The 25,181-nt window shown below is 39.0% G+C and overlaps 1 protein-coding gene across 3 annotated transcripts in view; it reads right to left on the reverse strand.

Moving 5' to 3' along the window:
• Window positions 1-2,264: 2,264 nt before the first annotated feature.
• Window positions 2,265-25,181, reverse strand: part of LOC121962023 (glucosidase 2 subunit beta-like) — a 154,857-nt gene continuing 131,940 nt past the window's right edge. Inside the window, exons 14-15 of one of the 3 annotated variants that reach the window (XM_042512195.1) lie at window positions 8,558-8,654; window positions 2,265-3,081 (exon numbers count right to left, since the gene is read on the reverse strand). In XM_042512195.1, the coding sequence (XP_042368129.1) occupies window positions 2,944-3,081; window positions 8,558-8,654 (235 nt within the window). In that variant the 3' untranslated portion in view covers window positions 2,265-2,943. Of the gene's footprint in view, window positions 3,082-8,557; window positions 8,658-25,181 lie in introns of all 3 variants that reach the window. The other 2 variants (XM_042512194.1, XM_042512196.1) reach the window with 2 other exon arrangements.

Raw genomic sequence — 25,181 nt, forward strand, 5'->3', positions numbered from 1 at the left:
ATAAATAAACTAAGCACAACAAAAAATGATTAGTTCGCAGAATTATTTTCATTTTAACACAAGACCAGTATTTGTTGAAACAAACAAAATCATACAATGTCAACAAAACTCAACAGAATTCACTGTCATGCTGTTTCATCACCAACATCAGTACTCAATCAAGCTTTACATTTTTTTTTCCATTTTGCAAAATACTTAAAAAATGTTCAGTTAAGACTGAATAACTTGGTTTCCTTAAAAACTTGAGTTGCTATCACTCACAGAGAACAAGTTAATTTACCCGTCATAGTTGAGTTGCAAAAACTTCAAAAATAACATAACTAACATTTAAGTAAACTTAACTAGACATTAAATATATATCAATTAAAAATTGTAGTTTCAGCTTTTTGAAGGCAATCTATTTTCTAGATTTGTGAGTTTACACTGAACCATATAAAGGAGCTAATAAACATGTAAAACCATCAATGAAACCGATAAAAAGAAAAAGAAGCTGAAGCCAAATTTAGCTGCTGTTGAGAAGTTTTTGCTGGAACGCCTTTTGGTTGACCCAAACCTGACTATGGTTCAAAAAACCGGAAGGTGAAAGAAAATAGTTAGCTTCAACATCAAATAGAGAATGTGGATGGGAGCTGAATCCAGATAAATAAAAAACAGCAGTCCCTGAGCTACAAGGCCTGAGGCTATTGCATTGCTAGCAGGCAAACAGCCACCCAGCTGCCCCAGTAGGGTAGGAATACATCAGGCAGCCTATTGGATACCTGACAGCTGATTTAGCTCCCCCCTTAATGAGCAGAGGGCCCTGCTGCACAAACCCCACAATCTGTTACATAACAACATCATAAATAGCATGCACAGTAAGAAGCAGACTGCTAACGCTGGCAGAATCTTGTGAAATCAAGAGATGTTATATTCACTACACAATGCTTTACTAATAAAAGCTGAAAGTGTGTAGATACTGTGAAAGTGTTGGGGGATGATATATCAGTGTTGAATCTGTAGGTCTGTACTTTATATTAAAACTCTATTTAAATGACTTTTTAAGCAATATTATAACAATATTACAGTGAAAGCAGAATGGAAAGAAGAACCGAGTTAGGTAATGATAAAGTATGAAGTAGTTTTATTTGTGCTTATGAATAAGCAGTAATTTGATAAAGCAGTTACAATGGTAGAATGTCACTATGTATTCAGCTATATACATAGTAATGTTTTTGAGCCTCAAGTGTAAATATATTGAAATATGCTGCCGTGAAAACATTTTTAAAGGATAAGACTTTCTTTCTTTTGTATGTTTCCTGTTGTCAAGACAATAAAAAACCTTGAAATCTTGAAAAGACCAAAGCCAACAATGTGTTACTTTGACTCTCAATAGTTTTTGACTCCTCTTCACTGTTGGTGGTGTTCAGCCCCAAACCTTTTCATTTTTTTGCTGAAGTAAATCTGTAGTCAGAAATATATGTATAATGTATGTATGTATAGTAATTAATTGGTCAGAAATGTATGTATAGTTACATTTTAAGAGAGGCTAAACAATTAGCTCAATCAGCAGGGCTTTATAATATACTTAATAATATTAAAACTCTTTGAAAATGATTGTTTAAGCAATAATATAACAATATTACAGTGAAAGCAATTTAAAGTCAATGTTACTCAAACAGTGGTAAGTGGTACACTTTTGGGGAACTACTTTCAGCTGCAGATTGATACACCTTTGATGCTGTGTGAATATTTACAGCAGAATGATGGTGTATGGCATATTAACTTAAAATAAACTACGTTGCTTGTATTGATGATAATATCACCCTGTGCAAAAAGTACGGCTCACTGGTGTCTTTTTTAATAATTGTCTTTTTAACAAAGCAGTGTTTCTCACAGAATTAGACTCTGTGTGTGATTTGGGGGCAGCAAACCGCTTAAAAAAAATAAAAAAAACAAATATTGAGTGCTGAGAGCTGATAAGATCAACGGATGAAATACAAAACAGAGTTCAGAGCAAGAAAATGCACATTTTTAGACCCAGGACAATGACTGGTCTCTGGGAAAAAAATATTTATAATTATAATAATTTATTTTAATCTATTTAAAATTATGTTACAAGATTATTATATTCTAAGGCACCTTTTCCGAGTAATTTTCTTGTTTGTTTGTTTTTTATCTTTCTTTCTTTTCTTTTTTGTGCATTAAAAAAAAATCAGGTAATTTTCTTTTTACTTTTTACTAATTTCTTGCTATTTTTTGGTTTGATTTCTTCTTTCGTTGCTCATTGCCTTCTTCTCATGGTTTTGAAAGAAATCCAGCTAATTTGCCGAAGTTTCAAAGGGTTAATAGTAGCGGCCCATCAAAATGAATGTGTAGGAAACCTATGCAACACTGGATGAGGCTTTGGATAAAAATAGGAAATACTAAAGAGGTACTAAATCATTGTTGGTCTGATCTTCTCATCAGATTTACTGAAGAAAAATACTGAGTCGACTTATCCTTTAAAAGTTACACACAGCTATAACAAGGTAGCCAATATAATGAAGTAAAGACACAGTCCTTTTCTGTGTGATTTCATTTGATAAAGCAGTTACATTAGTGGCAATGCAGTTAGACCCTGGATTCTTTATTAATTAAATTATTTACATAATAGTCTTGTTGGGCCTCAAGTACAAAACCCATATAACGAATATACTGCAGTTTGAAGAATACTTGTGTACACTAAGTCATTCAATTAATGCTTTATTCAAATATTAACATAATAAAGCAACAATGTCACAATTAATGAAAAATAAGTGGTCTAGGAGCGGTGAAAATCAGATTCTGACCTTAGCACGACTTGCTTGGAAGTATACATGTTCTGACAACACAGATGTCAGAGGAGACCCTCAGGACCCCAGCCTGTCACTGCAGGCTAGCCAAGGGGGGCCAAGTTAATCTAGGCTGGGCCAGTAAGGGAAGGGGTCACAGTTCACTGTGTATGCCCCGCTGCTTCAGTACCGGCTGACAGGCCACAGGAGTCTGAAAGTCCATGATGTACTGGCATTTGCTGGGCTCCTTCACCGATCGCAAGGCTGTCTCCGTTCCGCATGTCAGTGTGACCTAGAAAAGCACAAAGAAAGAAAAGTTGAGGTGGTACAGGGAGAAGGGCCGTTGTTAGCCTGAGTCAAGAGCCATGCCGGTTTTATCTCCCGATGGAGGATGATTGAATACGCTGTCCTTCCTTTTGTCTTAGTCATTTCCTGAGCATTTTTGAACTTTTGGGAAGAAGATTCATTACAAAGACAGAAATATGAAAAGAAAATAGAGTACTAGTGGAGGTGGTGATTCAAATGTAATCAAATCATCCATCAAATAAAATAATCGCACTGTACATGATGACTTTCATCACTGCCTATCCTCCAATCAGAGTATACAAGACCCAAAGTGATGCTGTGACTGCAGGACACTAAGGCATCAGGGGACATCACTGCTGTCGTCCCCACGTGTGAACAGTGTTTACCACTGTCATTACTTTAATAGGTGACTTTGACACCCTCTGCAAGAGAGTGGAAGGGAAAAGCAACTTATTTTACTTCTAGGGGTTTCCATAGCAACCCCTCACATCACACTGCACCCTGAGCAGACAATCCCTCCGGCGAACAAAAGCACCTGGAGAGGCAGAGAGATGGGAACTTGACAGGTATTATTGTGCTAAAGTTTCAGCCTGGTACAACTGGTGATTTGGTTTGGTCCCGTACTTGGATTAAAAATAGTCTTTTGTTATGTTACTTAGTATCTTGTTGCACAGAGATATTAAGTGGGTGTATGCCGCTCGGTGAGACAAAGTGTTTCTTATGTGTGTGTGCATGCTTAGTGGTGTTTAAGTTTGGCTTGCAGGTGTCTGAGCTATAGGTCAGTGTTGGAAGCAATACCTTAGACTGGTTAGATTATTATTGTTTGATTCCAGTGTGTAACTTTTCCAGCTAATGTTTGTACTTGCTTGGGTCTTGACACTTAGTAAGTAAAAAAAGGAACTTCATTAATATTACACAAGAATAAACTGAGTCAACATGGTAATTACTTGGCTTATAACAGTTTGTATGTCTTCAGGTTAGCTTTGTCTGAAGACAAATGTCATGTATGTGATATATTTTGTATGTGCAATTTGGATTATGTGCAATGTACTGGTGTGATTTCGTACAGCTAGTGTTGTTTTGTTCATACTTAGTTTGTTTTATTGTAACTGTGAAGGCACTTATGCGTGCAGGGTCTGAGTCCATGCCAAATTTCCCTATGAGGACAATAAAGTATATTGTATTGTATCGTATCGTACCTTACTGTATAGTATCTTATCAAATCTTGTAATGTCATGTTGTGTAAATAGGAAAGCCAGCAAGATGGGACCATGGGCAGGATAGGTGTGACGTTTGAACGACCTGTTATACATGCAAACCACCGTAGGAGATTTAAAAAGCAGCTGGTAGGGCTGCTCCATTATGGCAAAAAAATAATCACGATTATTTTGACTGATATCGAAATCACGATTATTTAACAGGATTACTCACTGGCCTCCAGAACGTCATGCAGTTATTGAACATTAACTCTGGTATTTCTTTTTAACACTGGATGTCTGTTGACTTTAAATAGGCCTACAAATGAACTGGAAAAAAAAAAGCTTTGAGGTGCAGCCATGACTGTAACACATCTTACACATTACTGTAGTGTGTTCACATTCTCACATTCACATATTAATAAAACCTTACCCAACTAATATAATCTAACATTACATAACAGTTACTGTATCAATAACAGCAAAATAAACGAATCGGGATCAATGATTGTTTCACTAACTCAGGAGAGACTCACCAGACTGACATTTCTCCATTATCTGTTTAGCCCGTGAGCGCCCTTTGCTCATGTTCTGCCTTGAAAATGACAAATGAACACACAAAGAAAGAAATAATAATAAACTCAGTGTCCCTGATGTTTCTCATCATTGACCTGTCCCTGACCAGCCTGCACCGTGAGCACTGACGGCGCCGCATATTTAAAGTAAAAGTCTGGGATGAGTTACTCATGTGCACCTTAGGTCAGAGTGGGAGAGAGAGAAGTCAGACTGACACATGTCAACAGGCACTTTTTCATTTCTTTTTTCATAAAAAAAGGTCCAAACCCCCAGGTGTGCAATTTATAAAACTAAGAATTGAGGAGGAGGAAAAGAGATCTTGTTTTGTGTGAAGACATTTCATTTGTACGACCTATCTCAGTTTAAATCAAGCAAAGCTGGATAATAATCCCAGATAATGATGCTATGATAGCTGCTAAGAACTGAGGGATGTTTATGAATCATCTGAATGTCAAGTCAGTAGTTTATATAGTTAATTGCTGCTGCTGGCTGCTTAGTTCTGCTTTTTCTACCCGGTAAGTGCGTTAGACACTGCGCTGAAATTAGCTGACCAATATGGACAAATAATTACTCATATTGTTGGGTATTTGTTACTGTTTAATAATGGTGCATCTCTTTTATTTTATCAACGAATAATCACAACTAAGAAATAATTGATGAACTGCATAAACGTTTTATCTCGATTATCTTGTTTTGAAAATCGAGGGAAGCCAAAATCGCAATCAAAATTATAATCGCCGAGCCCTAGCAGCTAGTAGCAAGTTCAGAGCTAACTCAAAAAGGAACAGCTGTCAGAAATGTCAGCAACTTGGGAAAACAATCTGGCAGTTTCTTTTAGCATTGTCGCCCCATCTTCAGATCTTTTTTAGTACAATTTTTTGCATGACTAATAGAGATGATGGTCGAATTTACAAAAATGTGACCTATATTGTGGAAAATTTGAAACAATGAGCAGTGTGCGAGGCTGATTCAGATCTGGAGCCACAGTTGTGTTGAGCTGTACAGTAGCTAAACTCACTGCACACATGCAACAGTCACAGTCCAGCACTTTGAATTTAATTAATAACTGAAACAGTTGAGTTCACTCTTCCCCACAGACTCTTAAGATACACTGCACGCTGCTTGAATTTGGATTACCTCAGTATCCACCACTGAAACAATACATCACTGGTCCCACTACTCAAGTATAAAGAGAAAAGTGTGTTTCACTGCTGAAAGAGAGAGCACTACCCAAAGACGAGGTTCAGCATTTCAAATATAATGAGCGTCGACTTCTGACGAGACTTCATTTATGCCGACTGCACTCGGTTAGGAGGTCGTATCAAAGGAATTCAATTTAGTCTTTTCAAAGGGGGCCCCTGGATGGCATGAGTACATACACTTGCAAACGACATTTATTGGACTCTGATTTGAAGAGGGGGCCAGGCAAAGAAAATAAGATGATTAAATGTGCTACATTTTCAATTGAGCAAATTCTCACACAAAAATGTAAATGGATCTCATAAAAGTAGCTGAAAGGAGGAAGGCAATACTGGGGAAAATGGAGAGAAGAGTAAAAGAGGAGAAAGCTGCAAGAGAATGCAACGGGAGCAACATTAACCAGAAAACCGATGTAGACTGACAGAGGGGGGAGAGCAAGTCAGCTTCCATCACTTGGCTTTGAACAAAACATCTTTTTGCCAGGCTGCTGAGTGGGCCATGAGGACTGCACGTCTTTTACTGATTGACTGACTAACTTTCCATTGTTGAAATACACATGCGCAGAACGAGGCATGCGGAGAGCAGACTGGGCGAGAAGGCTTCAAATTGTCCCTTGTGAATGTGGTGAGAGGAGCTTCGTTTGGCTGTTTCCTATAGCTTTCCCTCTGGAAATGAGTACAGGCTTTCTGTACAGTTAACCCAAGTTGCATTTATTTGTTGAGTGGGCTGTTAAAGTCTAAAGCAGTGATTTCTAACCAGGGGTACTTGTACTCAAGATGGTACATCTGCACTCTCCAGGGGGTACTTGGAAAGATTTTAGAGTAGCTTGAGTAATTAGCAAAAATAGAAATTATAATTTGATCAAAAGAATATATCCACATATTGAGTCAGCTGTAACACCTGAACACTACATGTTGCAGTTATGCAAGAGTGCGTGCAAACTTTAAGCAAGCACAAAAGTTTAAATGGATAGTGAAAAGTAATGAATTAGAAATGAAGGTTATCACTAAAAATTTGGATAAAGTAGTTAACAAACAGTTTTAAAAATTTGAAGTATAGCATATATGGTTGAAATGGGTGGCAAAAAAGTACTGACTAAACATTTCTTGTAATTAGCTTAATGTAGTGGAGAAATGGTTGAAACAGTCATCTTGAAGTATCAGATAAGCAGCTGAAATTGCTACAGTTTGGCCACAGTTTCAAAATGCCATAAGTTATCAAATAGGCCTTTGTTTACCTTATTGGCTGATCAAGCCAGGCCTTAGATTTATGTTGCCTTTTTAACTTTGAACACTGTTAAGTTGCCTTCAACTTAACACTTTAAAATGCGTTGTTAAAATGGGTAGAGGTTTTACCGCCTTCCCATTATATGTAGGCTTTAATTAAGGCTGTACCAGACAAAATTATACCAGTCGAATTGGATTCAGCCATTCAATTCTAATATTTAATGATTTTATTTTCCATTCAAAGTTTTAAAGTCTGAACAGGCTCCACAGGACTCCCAATGTGACAACAGCATATATATATAATACAGTAAACAAGCTAATGGCGCAAATGATGGATCGCAAATATGCATCAACACTTTTTGCCAAAACTAGATATCAACAAAAGCCAGAGACTGTATTGTATTAACCTGCTGTGAGCTGTAATTCCAACACTTCTTCACCTTACGATGTCTCCCTCTATGCCGCTACAGCTACAAAGAGGCTCATGAAAGTCAAGAGCGTTTACTACGCAGCAAAATCTAGGGAGCAACACATTCCCAGAAGTACACTGCACAGAAAAAAATGACTGTTCGACCTGAAGCGATATCAGTCTCCGTTTGACAAGCCTCCAACTTTCAAGGGGCAGCCCTACTTTTCAGAAAAAAAAAGAGTATTATAAAGTATTACATTTTATTGCTTAACATTAATCAGGAAATAAACATTTTATCTGTTCAAAGTCATGAGCACATACTGTTTAACTGATGTAATAAGTGCTGAAGACATGACATTATCCTAAATATAATTGATGGATACTATAATTGATCTATTGTTGTAGGTATTATATATACTGGTATATAGGTATATATATACTGATATTTATAAAAATGGAAATTGGTAGTAATGACCTGTTTTAAGAATTGCCTGGTACTCTTGGGAGATTACTCCATTAAGGTACTGGAAACAATTATTGACTAAAATTTGTTTTGTCTGATGATGTAGGCAAATATGCAAATTAGACTTATGTTTTAAGTCTATAGTGTCCGTCCACATTTGCCATGATGACTTCAAACCGAAATGAGGATTGTCTCACATTTTTATTCAGGCTGGAACTCTGATGAGCTGTGCAAACGACTTCTTTTTGTTCCCTTATCCTTTACTGCTTCATACCAGTCTGTCAATGTGTGCAAACCATTTGTTCATCTGTCTATCTATATGCTCCCATTACTGTGAGTGCTTTCTGTATGTTTGTATGTACTGTTTTGTGCGAAACACATGCAGTGCTTACTGTAGTGCTTCGTGAACCTCCTTGCCAGCAGGGTTCTCCATTCTCATACACCATCTGACTGTACTGGTTCTTTGGAGTTCCTGCCCACATCCCCCACCTCCTGAAATAAATAAAAAGAAATAAGTAATGGTCAGATTTGATATTTTCATAAAGTGCACGTGTATACAAAGTTTCTGTCAATTAGTCAAGCCAAACAAAAATCAGTAATTTCCGACTCCTTTATAAACAGTCAGGACAAATTGAGGACAGAAACATATAATTTGTTTTAAACACCACGAGGTTGGCTTATTGAAAAACACTTCCTCCCAGCAAACATAAAAATCTGGCAAGACAGCCAGTCTGGCAGTGCCCTCCTTTGGATCCTGGCACCAACGCTCTCGCGTCCCCTCTCCTCTTCAACAATGGAGGGGAAATATTAATTACCATTTTGTCAGAGTTAATTCTGTGTGCAATACCACATGAGGGAAGGAGAAGAGAAAAACACGACGCCAGTGAAGCCCATCTCAAATGAGCCTGTGCCTGCCCAGTGCTAGCTAATTACATTCTCACCAAACATTTCAAGGGGAGTTAGGAAAACCAAAGCAAACCAGGGTGCCAGTGGCGACAGTCCAACACAGCTTGCAGTACTGACAGATGCCATTTGATTACGCTTTCACCGGCTAACCGTCTCTGATCTTTTGTTGAACCTGAGCAGCTTTTTTGAGGTGGCGCTGACCACAGTCATGCTGCTGGTGAGTATTGATTCTTGTAAAACACTGTAATCCTGTTTGGGAGGGAAATCTTTTATGCATTTGGTGCATGGTCGATTGCAGATTTTACTGACGTGTGTTGCTCTGAACTCTTGCCCCTACATAGGCTAGCAACTATTTTTCTCTCAAATAAGGATTTTTTTCCACTTTCAGGTAGGCAAACATCAAGAAATAAAACCTGATGGTCTGCAAGCCCTTTTTACAAATAGCTTGTTGATGTTCTGTTAACCATTCTGGATAAAGAGCTACAAAAAGCTATAAATTTAATGTATAGTTCTTTTAATATGTCTAAGTGCTTTTCTCACCAGTGCCAGCCCAATCACAAGTGCACAACTCTTGAACAATGTGCCCATATTGACCTTTCAACAGGGGATTTAAGTAGCACGAAGTGCTTTATTATTTGAGTACCGCTTTGAAATATTATGGAAGATGATCTGCTTTAGTTAAATAGCCTATTGTGATATTTTTATTGGTTCTTTAATTCAAGTCAAGTCAAGTCAAGTCAAAAAAAAAACCCTGTAATGAGGGGAAAAAAAGGTAGAAACCTCAGGAAGAGGAAATGAGGAGGAATCCCTCTTGCAGGGCAGACAGACGTGCAATAGATGTCATAAATAACAATTCAATTACAGTAATGACATAAAGGAAAGAGAAAATGAGAGAAAGAAAAGAGAGAGAGGAAGCGAGAGATGCACAGCAATAATGGTAACAATAACATCATGTAACAATAGTGATAGACGTACAGTTAATAAATGCAATATACTGTATGATAGCATGTGATGTTACAAGCAAATATCATAGATGCGTATATTAATAGTGGAGGCATGACTCATAATAATGGCAGTAGAAGGTCGAGTCGAGGAGGAGCACGGCATCGGCGCAGCCTCAGACAGGACCACAGCAACAGCACAGCCATCACCACAATCCAGGCGCAGCCAAGATCTGGAAAACTATGAAACAAGGGAGCACAAAGGCTCTGGAGAAGAAGCCGAGTTAGTGTAAAACAGTAAAAAGACATTAGTGTTTGCAGATGGAGGGAGCAAGAGAAGGAAAGAGGAGCTCAGTGCATCATAGAACTTCCCCTAGCAGACTAAACCTAGTTCAGCTTAACTAGAAGCTAGCTGGCTCAAAGAGGAAAGTCTTAAGTCTACCCTTAAAACTTGCTTTGCTTGGCAAACACTTTTACAAAATGACAGGGGACCAGGGGTCAGTCTCAGCAGCCCCATGCATGTTTCTAGGATTAAAGGACATTTCTAGGATTTTAGGACATTTCTAGGATTTTACGGTGTTTGTAGAAGTTCAGGACGTCTCCAGGAGTGTAGGACATTGCTAAGATTTTAGGATGCTTTAAGGATTTTCTGACATGAGGGGGAGCTTAGCAAGGACCTTTGTCAGGGGTAAACAAAAATACTGTATGTCTTAGATCAGAGGACCACAAGAGACTCATGAACGTGTCAAGTTTGCAAATCAAACACTTCATTTTGAAGTACAATGAATTTTCCCTCTTCATTTTCATTTTGAACTGCTTTTTCTGGTTATACTTGCAATATGTTTTATTTCTTTGTGAACCAATTGGGAGCAGGGGAAAAAACACAACTTACTCTTGTTGTTTGTAATATTTTTTGCCCAACAAATATAGAATTTCTTCCCACATTTCTTTAAATGCTGTTTTATTCTCATTTGACCTTGATGAGGGCAAACATGGGAGTCCTCTTTGATTTCAAAAAGCACTCTCCAGCTTTTACGGACACATGACTGTCTTCAGGTCCCCGAGTGTGGCTTTTCTGCCGTCTATGATGTGCATGGCTTATTTAAGATGCCTGAACGGGTCAGTCAGAGGTGAATTGCTCACACAAGTGGAAGCCGGCTGGGCCCGAGCGTCTCGCCTTTTCCTTCCAGCCTGTTTGATTGGGTTTTAGCACTCTGTTAGTACCAGGAGGCCCTCAAATGGATTGCTGTCAGGGCCAGCAGACATGGCAAGCGGAGAAAGTGACAGTGCTCTGGCGCTCGCTGCTAGTTGACCAGCAATCCCTTGCGCATCACCTTCATGCCTCCTTGGTCTGCCATACTTCCCCCTCCATCCCTTACACACGCACACACCTCATTCCCTCACCTCACCTTTGTTCACTTCCTTCCTTAATCTCCATTCTTACTCTGTCAGCCCTCCTGTATCCCGGGAGGAAGCGTAGGCTCTGTCAATTAGGCTTAAGTTATCACTGCGATGTGGCCAACACACTGCGGTCATTTGGATTCATAGGAGTCACAAGATGAAATCATATCGACAGATCATTCCCTGTAATAATACCTTCCCGCACTTAATATTGGCAGGCCATTTTCTACCCTCATTCTACAGTAATCACCGGACTAGTTCATAGCTGGTTATTTACACCTCGGAAAAACATCACATCAGGCCTCCATGCTTAATTTTATGGCACCCCGGGTGCATAAACATTACTATATGTTCATCTGACCCTGTGACTGACAATATAGCACAACCCAAATGTGCAAAATGCACCCCCCCCCCTGGCTCAATGACAACTTCTTTTTCTCATCCAATTTATCACAGTTTGGCTTTAAGCTGCAGCCATGATACACATGATGCTCACTTGCACTTGTAGCAACAGGGTCAGTTTCTTTATATTATCTGGGTCTCTGTATGTATTTTCTTCCTTCTAAACATGCTGGCTGATCTGCTGCACCTGCTCTCTGCAGCCAAGCTGGAAATCCTGTTTGCCTGCTCGACACCCAACCACTACTTTTCAGATAAGACTACAATTTTAAGGAGTAGAACAAGGACAACAGACACATTGCTGTTTTCAGTCCAATAAAAAGAATGAATGAACATAATTTGAGTATGTAAATAGATTAGCATTGGCATTAGCGAGTAAATTAAATCTTAGCTTTTGTAAAAAATCCATTTCCTACCACATGGAGAAAAGACAGGGGCCACAAATACAGACTTCCTTTTAATGATTAATGACAGATGATATTGAACACATGCTCTTTTAAAGCTTAAAACCCAGAGAATCTTATTTACAGATATCTAGGTTATAATTCAATCTTTCTCTGGCCTCCTCTAATGCCATAAAATGCACCTTCCATCACGGATAAACCTGTAATAGCGGCATATCTAGCCAGCTAAACATATTATATATACATTTACTTTGCATTGTGGGTGAGATAGTGGGCCTCGGAGAACTCAGACACGCCTCTAACCGCACACATTAGGGAGTCAATCTCATTTAATTTTCTCTCTGAATCACTACGGTGTGATTTCTATTGACACACAGAATAGCAGATGGAGTTGTGATTTAATTACATCCATCACCCAAGAACAGACTATTAAAATTGCAGTTTCACCTCCTTGATACCTTCAGAGCTAAGTTTACTGCAAGACTACATAAAGATCTGATCAGAGAACATGTAGGATACTTTAAGCAACTGAAGTGACAAAATTAGTCTTGGACAACTTGTATTGTTTTACTGATTTTTTTTATAATCTAATCCTCATTAGGAATAATTAGCATTAAAAAAGCTGATTAGCGTCTCCTTTTCTTCTTCTGATAATGGCTTGAGCTGATATAAGCTCCTCTTATTTCTTTAAAATGATGCGGTCGCCAGTGATTCTGTTTTAAACTTCATCGCGGCATTAATCCGTACGCCTCGAGTGATAAATCCCGAAGATCCACGGCTAATCTCGCTCAACACTGAGAGGAGAGTTACCCCCTCTGATATAGCCACAAATCAACCTTTCAGAAGCAATTATTATTTAGACAACTCTACTCTGGTGTTTAAACACCCAGCAGATACTGACGGGCAGAGAAAAATCTGGGCCAAAGGTGTATTTGTGCATGCCTTGATGAGTGTCTGTTTATTTTTGTGCTGTGGGTTTTGGGCCTTCACTGTAAAGAAACTGGATGAACAAAACCACAGGGAAAAAAGATCACAATGGCGACTGCATTCGTATTCCTCAAGAAACTGGAATATAAATTTGCTTATTTGCCTTTTAGTGCTTTTTCTTTGTATGATTGCAGACATTTGAAAGCTGACGTAAACTCCACTGAACATCATGCTTTTCATGCACAGGACCAAGCTGCCTACTTATATTCATGCATGAATTATGTTTGCATACATGTGTACTGCATGTAAAAGAATTATATTTACATTTTCACAACATGCGCTATTACAAGCAGAGAGACACTTATATCTATACTGGGGTAAGAAGGGCTGAGCATTTAAAGAAGTATTTCATTGCTGGTGTTTTCATAAAACTGGGCTGTCTTTGCAGTAGAAGGATGCATTTTTTTTAGATTGGTGCTACAAAACCAAAGCAAACAGAGAAAAAGCACATGGCATTAGCTTTTGCTCAAGTGGAAGAAAACCTACAGCTACCAGAATGAACTGCACCGCACCAAATCAATAAACACCCCTGCAGTCGAATGGCGTTATGGGAACCTGTCAGTTTTGATGGCAGGTAGATGATAAAAAGAAAAAATCTCTTATCAAAGTAAGTCATAACCTAAAATATGTTTCTGAGGACATTTTTTGCCTCCGTGTTTACAATACTCGAAGCAGTAAGGTGCCCGATATCTGTTCACAAATTCTCATATTAGAGCCAAACAGTCCATTAAAATATGTTACTGGTGGCATTTTTGGTGAGAAATAGGCAATGCAGTAACAGAATCTTTGCTTTTATTTGATCAGCACTGCTTAGTTTTACAGTTAGGAGTTTGGTCTGATTTTGAGAGAAAAAGAAGTAGTAGTAGTAGTAGTAGTAGTATGAAAGTATGAAAACAGATGTCGTCCAAGCCTTATTTTAAGTGCTGTCAGTCCTTTAGAGCCAAATGTTTAGTGACAGGCATTTTTAATGCAAAATATCAAATGGTTTAAATGGTTCTGAATTAACTGGCAGCTAAAAAAAAAAAAAAAAAACATAACAGACTGCTTTATCTTGAGCTGATACCATTTAGGGCTATAATTGGAAACTGAAATTAAAAGCAAATGCAGAATTAGATTTTTAAAAAACGTCAAAAAACATTGTTAGGTATGGTATTGAAACGTGCCAGCTCTAGAAGTTTATTCCATGAGTTTCTGTTATTAGAGAACATCACCATCAAGCAAACACACTACATTCATTTGCAGCAACTGTCAACGATCGGATGTGCCAACTCAGCATCGCATTACTTGTAAATACTTCTATGAAAACCAGCTCCTCATCCTGAATCCTAACCTGTGTTAAGATGGTGTTAAGTCTGTGCTTATTACCGTCACCTTCCCACTGTAGCATCCACTCATTAGCCGCCACTGCAATGATTATACCTCACAGCTATGCTTTTTTCACTGCTTTAACAAGGGGTCTGGAGCAGCAAGTTAGTCCCCTCACTATGCTGTTAATGCGCTAATCATTTACAGCATGAGACGCCACGCTGCACAGCCAGGTAGAGAGAGCAATTTGGGAGCTGCTGGTTAATTTGGATTCGGTGAAGCAGCGCTCCCATGGCAGAGCAGTGCCGGGCATCGCTAACCTCTGCCACTCGTGTAAGGCCACCAATCAGAGAGCAGCATTTCGAGATGAGCCCAGACACTGTCATTACTGTGCCAGTCACTGATGCTCCTCTCACCCTCCTACCACCGATTGTGCCCAGCACCTCAATAAATAATTCATAGGCATAGGAACATGTGAAGGGCACATGCTCAGTCAGGGCTTTCACTTCATTTCAAATGACTGATATACAAAGAGGGCGAACAGGATTAAAATATATTATAATACCTAATGTGGGTGGATATAAATAAATCTCAGACAGGTCAATTATTTAAATTGCACATGGCATACTGGATGTTTTTTGGCCAGTTTTTTCTTATGTATAGCGCGTTGACACACATAATTACACTAAATCAGTGAGTAACATCCGAGGCACATTTTGTTTTGCATCCGCTGCATAAACAGAACACCGAGGCCATTTTATGTGCCGTTATGAAATAAACTCAGGGTGCATATTTCATCAACACCTCCTGACAGATATGAATCAGGGCTGATGTCAAACCCAAATCAGTATTCTGTTAACAGCTCACTTGTGCCTCATTAACGACTGGGCTAGATGTTGCCATGGCTACCCAGCAGAAAGGCCATCGGGGGTTCACAGTGTCAGACCCCCCCAACCCCCACCCTCCACTCCCGACCACTTTAACCCTCTCTTCAGACACACAAGAGTCGATATGCCTTTGCATCAATTGCCAAAAAAATTGTTGGCTGCGGTTCAGGGGCCATATACCACGAACACCTTAGGAACACAAAAATAGGCGTTACACTTCCTGTGTTATATAAATGTATTTCTGCCTGTCGGTGGCTGCACAGGTATACTGTGGCATGCTCCTCTTGAGCATCGGGCATGAAGCGGCTGCCATGTTCCCAGGTAAAGAGGGCTCCTCTCTTCACTAATGGCACTCCAGCGAATGACCTTGACAGCTTGAAAATGAGCGCATTAAGTAGAACACTTAAATGTATAATTATGCACTTGTTCCAGTGGAACTGTCACTACTCTGTAGGTTAAATCATTACGGGCTTAGATAAGATGAAAAAATATTAAATAATAAAATCAGCCCTTTTTTTTCCCCCTCCAAATGCCTATCAAAACAATTAACGGACGAGACCAGCTTTGATATGAGCACATGAAAGGGAGCATCACTCCACTTATAAAGTGGGCACATTCAAAAAGGCAAAGCAGTGGAAAGTATAGCAACAAACCAGCCATTAGTTATTTTGCTGAAAAGGAATATGCATGGAGATGTGACGTGCTTGTTTGCAACATGACAGTTTGATTAAAAATTTAATCAGAAAAGCAAGATAATGTATATTTAAGAGGAGCTGCACTATGTTAAACTTTCATGGACTGCTCATGCTATGAAAACTATGCAGTGGTGTAATGTAACAAAAGTAATAATACTTTGTTACATTCCCTCAGTATTTTTGGGGAAATATCTGTACTTTACTTGAGTTTTTCTACTCCTGTCAGCCTTTACTTTTACTCCACTACATTTCCTGAATAAAATGTATTATTTTATTCCTGTACAGTTCCGCTAAGCATGTTAGTTACTACAAAATAGGGAAGGAAGGGAGGAACAAGCAGACAATAATTCATTAAATTGTTCTTTAAATCGTTCACGTCGTGAAAAAGACCTTTTTTTTCTTCAAGTGTGATATAAGCTCAATTTTTACAGTAATTCCTGAAATTCTGACTGCTTGGTTTTTCATTAACAGCATTTACTTGTACCTTTACCTTCAATACTTCTACTTAAGTACACAAATATCAGATACTCTAGGATGTTTACTCAAGTAATATTTTAATTGGTGACCTTAACTTTTACCAAAGTAATTTTCTGGTAAGAGATCTGCACTTCCATTTAAGTGTGGCTTACAGGTACTTTATCCATAACTCAATGTTACACATATAACATGAAACATGAAAGTGTTATGTATCCATCAAAGGGATTTTGTCTGTTCAGTTATTAAAACCTTTTTTTTTTTTTTAAGAACATTCAAGGTACAATACAGGGGAGAGTATACAAGTGAAAAATATGGTGGTTCCCAAACTTCGAAGTGAGCAATCTATCTGTTAACCAAAATAAGAAATCTTTTAAAAGCCAACCTATTGCTTGCGAAATAAATGCAATCCATGTATTAGTACAGATCTCTAAATCATGAAGCTTTCAACCTTAATATCAAATGCTGCAGTAGATATTCATCTTAGAAAATGGATCAAAGGGACGTCAGGACTTGGGGCTCATAATATAGCCCCACTGTTTAGCAGTTAAGATGTTCAAAGTAAATAATGGCTTCTATGATGATACGGTATGTAAAATACCCATCATCTCTATCCTTGTGTAACTGGCATTACATGAAGTTTAAACAACTTGATGATATTACATCATATGCATTAACTAACATGCCTGTGGATCATCGAGTAGCATTATCTAGTACGCTGCCACCATGTGAAGGATGAAGAACACTGTTAAATATCATCATTTGTCAAAATGTAAGAAAATAACCTGACTGTATTTTTAGCCTTCAAGTGTTCCCCCTAAGTGAGGCTATTTTGTCAAAAGGTGTTGAAGTGTGTCATTCCCTGATTCAGTCTCAGGGGGATGTGCAATTTCCTCATGCCTAATTTGTAACCTGCTTGCGTTTGAGTAGTTTTACAGTAATAATCTTACAGCTCCCTCGTGATTGCTGTGCAATAAAAATGGCCACCTATCGAGATAATTAGCCACAGTGCTTTTCTCCTATTTATACATGAAAACTGCAAGTGAACAGTAATTAATCTTAAAAAGAGAACGGACGTGATATATTCTCCATCAGAACTTTATTTCTCTTTATCCTCTGCTCTCGTGAGAAATCGACTCTTATTTACCAAATGAACATATTTCCATATTACCACGGCCACAGAGTCTCCTCTCTCAGGCATGTGCCAATAAATTTGCTCAACTGGATCATTCAAGCTAAAGCCCCTCGGAGGACTTTGACAGCCTCGGGGCATTCACGTCGCTGGATCTCTGTCTCTCAGCACCTGGGGATTTTTTCTCCATTACATTCTGGAGATCTTTTATGAACAGCACTACAAGAAGTGTATCATGGCAAAACAATGTAAGGTCACTAGTGCTGGTTTTAAAGTGAGCCTGACAGTAGGTGTGGGAAAATGTTGCTATGCTATGTCTGTATGTAGCTTAAAAAAAAGGCAGATCTGTAAACAGCATGCGTATGTCTACAGTGCACTGCTACAAACAGCCAACCTATTTGTATTTTCCACGGTGGCCAGCACATCCCACTCTCTCTGGGGTTGCTCTGCGCTGTCATTTCAACTGCCTGGCTCCTTTGCAGTGGGCATACACAGTCATTCACTGTGGTTTCAATGTTGCTAGGCTACCTCACTTCTCCACTGTTTTCTGTTTGAAAATCTACTGTTCAATAAAGCAGTTCAAGGGAGACCTGTGGGTTTGAATACTGAGCGATATAAACCTGCAGGAGTAACTGACAACACTAATAGCCTTTTTTTTTGTTTTACATTACCCTTTTTCTTTTTCCCTTGACTCGGTAACACAGTAGCACCATCTGTGCCTACCTCTACAGCCCAGGCATCTGCTTCAGTCACACATTCCCAACATTTAGAAACTCTTTTTTCCTCTTTTTAAAAGTGTACAATCTGAGTCATAAATCATCTTCCCTTTGTTCTTTTATGGTTTGTATATATTCACAGAGAAGTTTCTAGGATAGTGATAGGCCCGCAGGCTAAATCTAGCCCTCAACAGAGCCCAGGTGACCCACCAACCATTTTCTAATTCACAATAAAAATAAAATGATTCACACTTGTTTTTTTGTACTTTTAGTATATCAAAATAGTTTATCAAAGAAAAGCTCAGTGAAGGATCGACCACACCCTCCAGCAGAGGTCCTAGTTAACTTCCTGACGTTCTAAAATCCTAGAAAAATCCTACAAAAAAGTCCTAGAATTTTCCTAAAATACTAGAAATGTCCTACACCCCTAGAAACATCCTGAAATCCAACAAACATCCTAAAATCCTAGAAACATCCTAAAATCCTGCAAATGTCTGAAAATCCTAGATAAGTCCGAAAATGCTAGGAATCTCAGAAATGTTGTAAAAACCTAGAAACATCTTTAAGTCATTAAAACATTCGAAAGTCATATAAATGTCACAAATCCTAGAAATGCCTTAAAATCATGGAAACATCCTAAAATCAGAGAAATGTTCTAAAATCCTACAAATGTCAGAAAATCCCAGATATGTCCTGAAACACTAGAAGTTTCCTAAAATCCCAGAAACGCCCTTAAATCAGAGAAATGTCCTAAAAATCCTAGAAACACGCTAAAATCCCTGAATTCTCCTAAAATTCTAAAAAGTCAATAAAACAATTTAAAATCCCAGCAGTGTCCTAAAATCCTAAACAAAGTACTACAGTACTATAAACATTCTAAAATCCTACAAACACGTATGGGATGCTGCCACTGGCCCCTGGCCTGTCATCTTGCAAAAGTGGCCCTCAAACAAAGCAACTTGAATATCCCTGTTCTAGTAGTTCTTATTCCTGTTTTCAGCTTTGGATGTTGGGCATTTTCCAAGCTTGACCTGTCAAACAGCGTGCTGCTCGACGGGGCCCCTGCACAATCTCAGCACTGCCTTTTTCTCCCTCCCTGTGTGCTCTGGATGATGAAGAGTGCAGAGCAGTTTGACCCCGGCACAATAAAGGACCGAGCTCCTTGAACTTTGCAGGGCGGGACGCACCGACCCCATGACCTCAACTGCGTAGCCACCTGATTTCCCTGGAGTCCCAAAACAAAAACTCATTGGATGACCCTTCAACTGATCCCTCCCTCATCCACAGCTACATTTAAATCATCCCAACCCTGTCCTTCTAGAGGAAAATATGCTTAGTATGGAGATGTAATAAATCTTACAGAGATTTGTTTTGTCTGGCTACAGTCTGTAGATTCACCCTTGACTTACTTTTTCTCAATTATTTCTTAATTTATCTACATTTTTCTTCTTTTTTTTGGCCTTTATGAGCACATACATGATATTCTGACTGCTAAATATTTGGCTGAATATGCAGAATGAAGATTTCCAAGTCCAAACTTCTTCTTTTTTGAGTCCCAACTGTTCCATATTATTGCAGCCAGAGCTATTTCCATGTGTTTATCCTAAGCTAACTCTGAAAGGGGCCACATAAATATTTCAAACACACTTCTGCTCATGGTGAAAGGTTATTATAGCCAGGCGGTGTTGTGGGGGCATACGATAAAGAGTTGTTTTTTTATAGTTGTTGTGGTTGTTAGCAGGAAATGGTTTGAACGCTAAGCTAATTACTGGATGTTGACAATGTTCTTCCTGGGGACTTGTGTTTTTAAAAACTTAAATGGACCAGAATGATAGTGAGCTGTGGTGCTGCATGTATTTAAGCTATTAGAGTCATTTGAGAGAAATTAAAATGACGTTATATAGTGGGTGCTCACTAACTGAGAGAAAAAACTGCTGCTGGTGTTTGGTGTGATTGTGTTACTTCAGTATGAACCTGTCTCTTGTTTTCAGTTGATTGCACACTCCCCTGTATCTGCCAATGAAAATTTTGAACTAAATTTCTGTTCGGTGCTTTGTCATCATTTTCACAACAGTGGTATAATGTTACTGCATTCAATTATGTTCCTGTGGTTTATTAGTATGGTGTTATTGTCTCACTTCCATTTCTGAAAACAAGAAAAGGCTGTCACACTTTGCGTTTCTCTGTTCTGCCCTATGTATGATGCTGCTTTTATAGTAAAGCCCTTAATTTTTCAACCCAGACTTTTGTCCCACAAACATCTTCAATTGCTAAAAACAAGCAATCAACTGGGGTGAAGCACCAAAATCATTGCATTGTAACATAGACTATTAAAGAGGGGTGGTAAATAGCAGTAATATTATGCATGTTATCATTTTAACACAGACACTAACATGCAGTTTTTCTTCAACTTTCAGTTTTGACTCTTTACACACTTCAAGGCATCTGTCCTTTCTTTTTAACTGACCATGCCAGTTTTACTTTGCAAGTACAACCATAATTTTGCCCTTAAATTTAGGCAGCGATGACTTCGTATTATGATCAAAACAAATAAGCTGTGTCAGTTAAAAAAAGGTATGACAATAACTGCTTTAAAAGAATAGATAAACATTTTGGGAAGTATGTTCTTGCAGTCAGATGAGAACATTAAATATGGAGCTGGGTCCAGGGGGTGGTTCTCTAAGATTAGATTAACAAAATAGACTGGAAGTTACTGCTCCAGGGCAAAAAAAATAGTGTGGCAGATCACTTAACATCAAACAAAAACTTGTCTTTTTATGGATAAACAAACAAGTACTTTTTTCCCCAAAAACATAACACCCAGTTTTGTTGCCTAAACCTCGCCATATAGTTTTATAGAGTAATGACGATTGTTTCATGATGGAAAGGACGTGTTTAATGGCTGAAATATGTGGGGAACGGACATGGCGTGACAGCAGCATGACCGGAGCAGAACACTATGATCAGCTACAACTGTAGGACTTTGCAGCCCTTTAAAAGGTAAAAACTGCAACTTCTAAAAATAAACACGTGTTTTAAAATTATAAAAAAAAATGACCACAATAAAACAGATGCAATGCGAAGCAGCAGCCTTTGTGGGTGTTTTTACATCTCACATTAAAATCAAATCAATGCATTTTGTGGTTAAAATGATCTAGTTAATTACTTCAGTACCAGTTATTGTAGCCCATGCTTTCAAACCCTGAATAAACAACTGCATTATCACTTGGCAAAACTCAATATGCACACAGTGACGCTGGTAGCAACCACATGCTACAGAGGCGGAGTTTGTGCAGCAGGTAAAAAAAGACAAAAAACAAAACAAAAAAAAAAAAAAACGCTATGATGCCCCCCCATGTATACTGGTTGTAAGACTGCACCCATTTAGACAGGAATGAATGTTGCTCTGGGGACAAACATATATACAAGGCTCCCTAACATTTTCATGGACTAAATTTCAAATCTTTTCCATGACTTCTTAAGGACCGCCCAATTTTTTTTCTTGCCCTTCTTGTCCTGGTGTTTTTCTAACATATTAAACTCTTCCAACACACTTCCAGCTACCTGGAATACATTCAGGGAGACATGGAACGTACTACAATGAAAAAGAGCAGCAGTAGTCTCACAAAGACCTTCAGCAACTGTATCTGAAACACACTTAAAGGATTATTTGCTCAACAACACCACAAAGCGAGGCCTCAGAATTGACCACTGAGTTGAACTGAAACCTGTGACAGTCAACAAACATTATTAGCTTCAACAAATCATTATTTACTATCACTATTAGCTCACACTGCAGTTGTGATATTGCAGAGAAACACATCAATACCACGGAGGCTTGTGGGGGAAATGAATGTGACATGCTGCTGACAAAGAGAGATCAATGTTCTGTTTGCATGTACAGTACGGATGTGGTTTCTTCCTCAAGTGAGGTGTAAAGTGTGATGTTATGTAAGCTCACATATAAGCACAAGGCAATGACAAACACACCCTATACGCTTCTGCACATCACTGATTTACATAAATATGTGCTTTTGTTTGTCTTTTCAGGTGGACCGCATTGAGCAAACCCTGCTGTTTTGTCATTGTACCCACCACGTCTGCCCTGGGTGGGAGTGGGTAGAGGGGACATTATGAAGATGGACGATGCTGTCACAGTGGGATGGTGTTTGTCGCAATGCAAGCATTTTCTTCTACTCTATTATCATTATCATGGCTGATGTTATTGTTACAATGGCCATTTCAGGGAGCGGTTGAGCTGCTGAGATCGAAAGGCAGAAAAGCTAAATGGAAAAACGGAGACATTGGAATTCAGGAGGTGAATATGAGTTGTATAATATCTACATTTACGGATAATTGGGAGCATACAGTATGACTGCTGCGCCTTATGAAATCTTTATGGCTATATGTGTGGCCACAATATAAAGGCAACAAAAGGAAGTGTTCCTAGGCTGATTTATTGTTCCTTAAGAACATTTGTAAAGTTAATGGTGTAGCGCCAACTATGCTGCAAAACCAAGCATGAAGGAAGGTTAGCGCTGAGGGAACAATTTCAACTTTTATGAGCCTTGACACACTTCGCAAACCGAGTGCCGGCCGGCCATGAGCCGTAATCAAAATTCAGCGGCGCCGTCCGCTTAATGCCGCAGAAACGTAACATAACTAATCCAAATTAGCCGAAATGGTACAAGCAAGTGTTGGCAATGTCATCGTCACAGCAGTCACACTTCCAGCTTTCATTGACAGGCCACACATGTTAATGCTGTTTCTCCTTCCCGCCCCCCCACTCTTTCTAACATGGTTGTCCTTTAGGATGCTGGAGCAGGTGTGATAAATGCTGCCGTTTAAATCAAAGCACTCCCCTCTTCCCCTCCTCACCCCCTCTGGGGAGAAGGGAGGATGCCTCCATGCAGATTGATATCAGGAGGCCCAACCACATCCTGCAAGGGCTGACTGATGGTCTGTCTGGATAAAAAATGAACTTTATTCCCAGCGTGCGAGCTATGATTCATGTACCTCCCCTCCCTCTCCTTCCCCCAAAACCATTCCACATACACCTTCACTGCACACTCTCTGGACACAGTATAGTACATCATATAGTGCTGTCTACACCCTGAAAATACCAATGAGATGTTTGCATGCGATCAAACAGAATCTAGCGTTATTTTTCCATTGAAGTGTTGAGGTAAATTGAACATCGAACATCGCTCTAGCCTCTCTGTTGATCACTCGCAATATTTTCTGTCCAATATCATCAGTCCAATCTTCCCGTGGTAAACATATACATTTTCTATATCTCAAACCATTCCCTCGAGTCCTGTTTGGCAGCGATTTTGTTCCAAACAGAGTGACCAACTCACGAGTCCTGTTTGACCACTGGTTCCGTTTGGTCCTTCTGCCCTTCCATACCATCATGAGTGACAGGCAGGCAGAAGCGCTGGGGTCACATTACTCACAGTTAGCATTCTGTTCTTCCTCTTTCCTGCGCTAAAAACATGGTGAAGCATTGCACTTTCCGCTCCAAAAGTGAGTGGGTAGTGTGGGAAGTGGCGGTGCAAAAAAAGAAAAAAAAAAACACACAGCCCTGCTTTAGATTCCAATTAATTTGCCATCTGAAAGCAAAACGACATAATTGCTTATAAATTATCACTTCAACTGCCAAAAGAAGACGAGTCGAGACTAATGGCATCACGTCTCAGAGGAGACTAAATGTTTTGACACTTTGTCGCAAATTTCCTGTGGTCATTTGTGCCTTTACATTGTCTTTTTGCAAAACAAGTCGTTAGCCTATGTGACCGCTACAACCAAAACACCACTGCAATTGAGTCCTTCTCTTTGGGGAGGAGTTGCAGCAAATTATAAAAGCTTTCTTCCCAGAGAGGATTCAATGTTGATGGAATGGTTTCTATAATTGCACCCTATGAAAGTGTCGGATCACTGACGGTTAAGGCTAATGAGAGAGTGGAAAAGGACAGCGAGACGACATCCCGTAATTATCACCTCAAATCTTAATTTCAAAGAACAGAAAAGGAAAAAAAAAAATCAAAACAAGGAAAACATCAGCATGACATACATGCGTTTTCTTGATCCGTTTGACAGAGATGTCCAACGATAAGGTGGGAGATGGTGGTGACAGCTAAATGACAGGCGTTGTTTCAAACATAGGTAGAAAATAAACAAGATCATAAATAAAAAAGTTATACTAAAGGTAGTGTTTTTGCTGATCCTTAGAGCAACTTCAATTCCAATCAGTATTCTGACCCTCCTGGGGAACAAAGGATGAACAGAACTGAACACGTCTTGTGACATCTAGAGGTCCGTTTCTATGGGGACTATGTGGCATCGTCATAGCATGTAGGCATTTTGATACACACCAACGTCCAGCAGTCGACACAGCCAATCCCAAGGGGATGGTAAAAGGCCAGAGCGTAATCCTTTAGATGAAATTGAAACCCTTCGAGGGCCGAGGAAATACAACCCCAGCAGTATATGAAACTCGCCCCCCTGTTTGTCATTGATCAAAAGGTATTAAAACTATAATAGAGATCTTTTAGCGATTGATTAAAGGTCATATGAAGCCTAACAGAGATTGAATAACAATTTTCAAAAAATCAATAGCGCAAATATTGGTCTTAGGGTAACTTCATATGAGCGCTGCAACAATGATTAAAGAGCTTTCATAGGAGCACGGTGGTGGGATTTGTTTCAGGTCCATTCAAGAAATGAAAAATGCTGTCATGTGAATTTATCTAATTGGATTTATTGCGTA

This window comes from Plectropomus leopardus, chromosome 23 (genome assembly GCF_008729295.1).
Source record: "Plectropomus leopardus isolate mb chromosome 23, YSFRI_Pleo_2.0, whole genome shotgun sequence".
NCBI lineage: Eukaryota > Metazoa > Chordata > Actinopteri > Perciformes > Serranidae > Plectropomus > Plectropomus leopardus.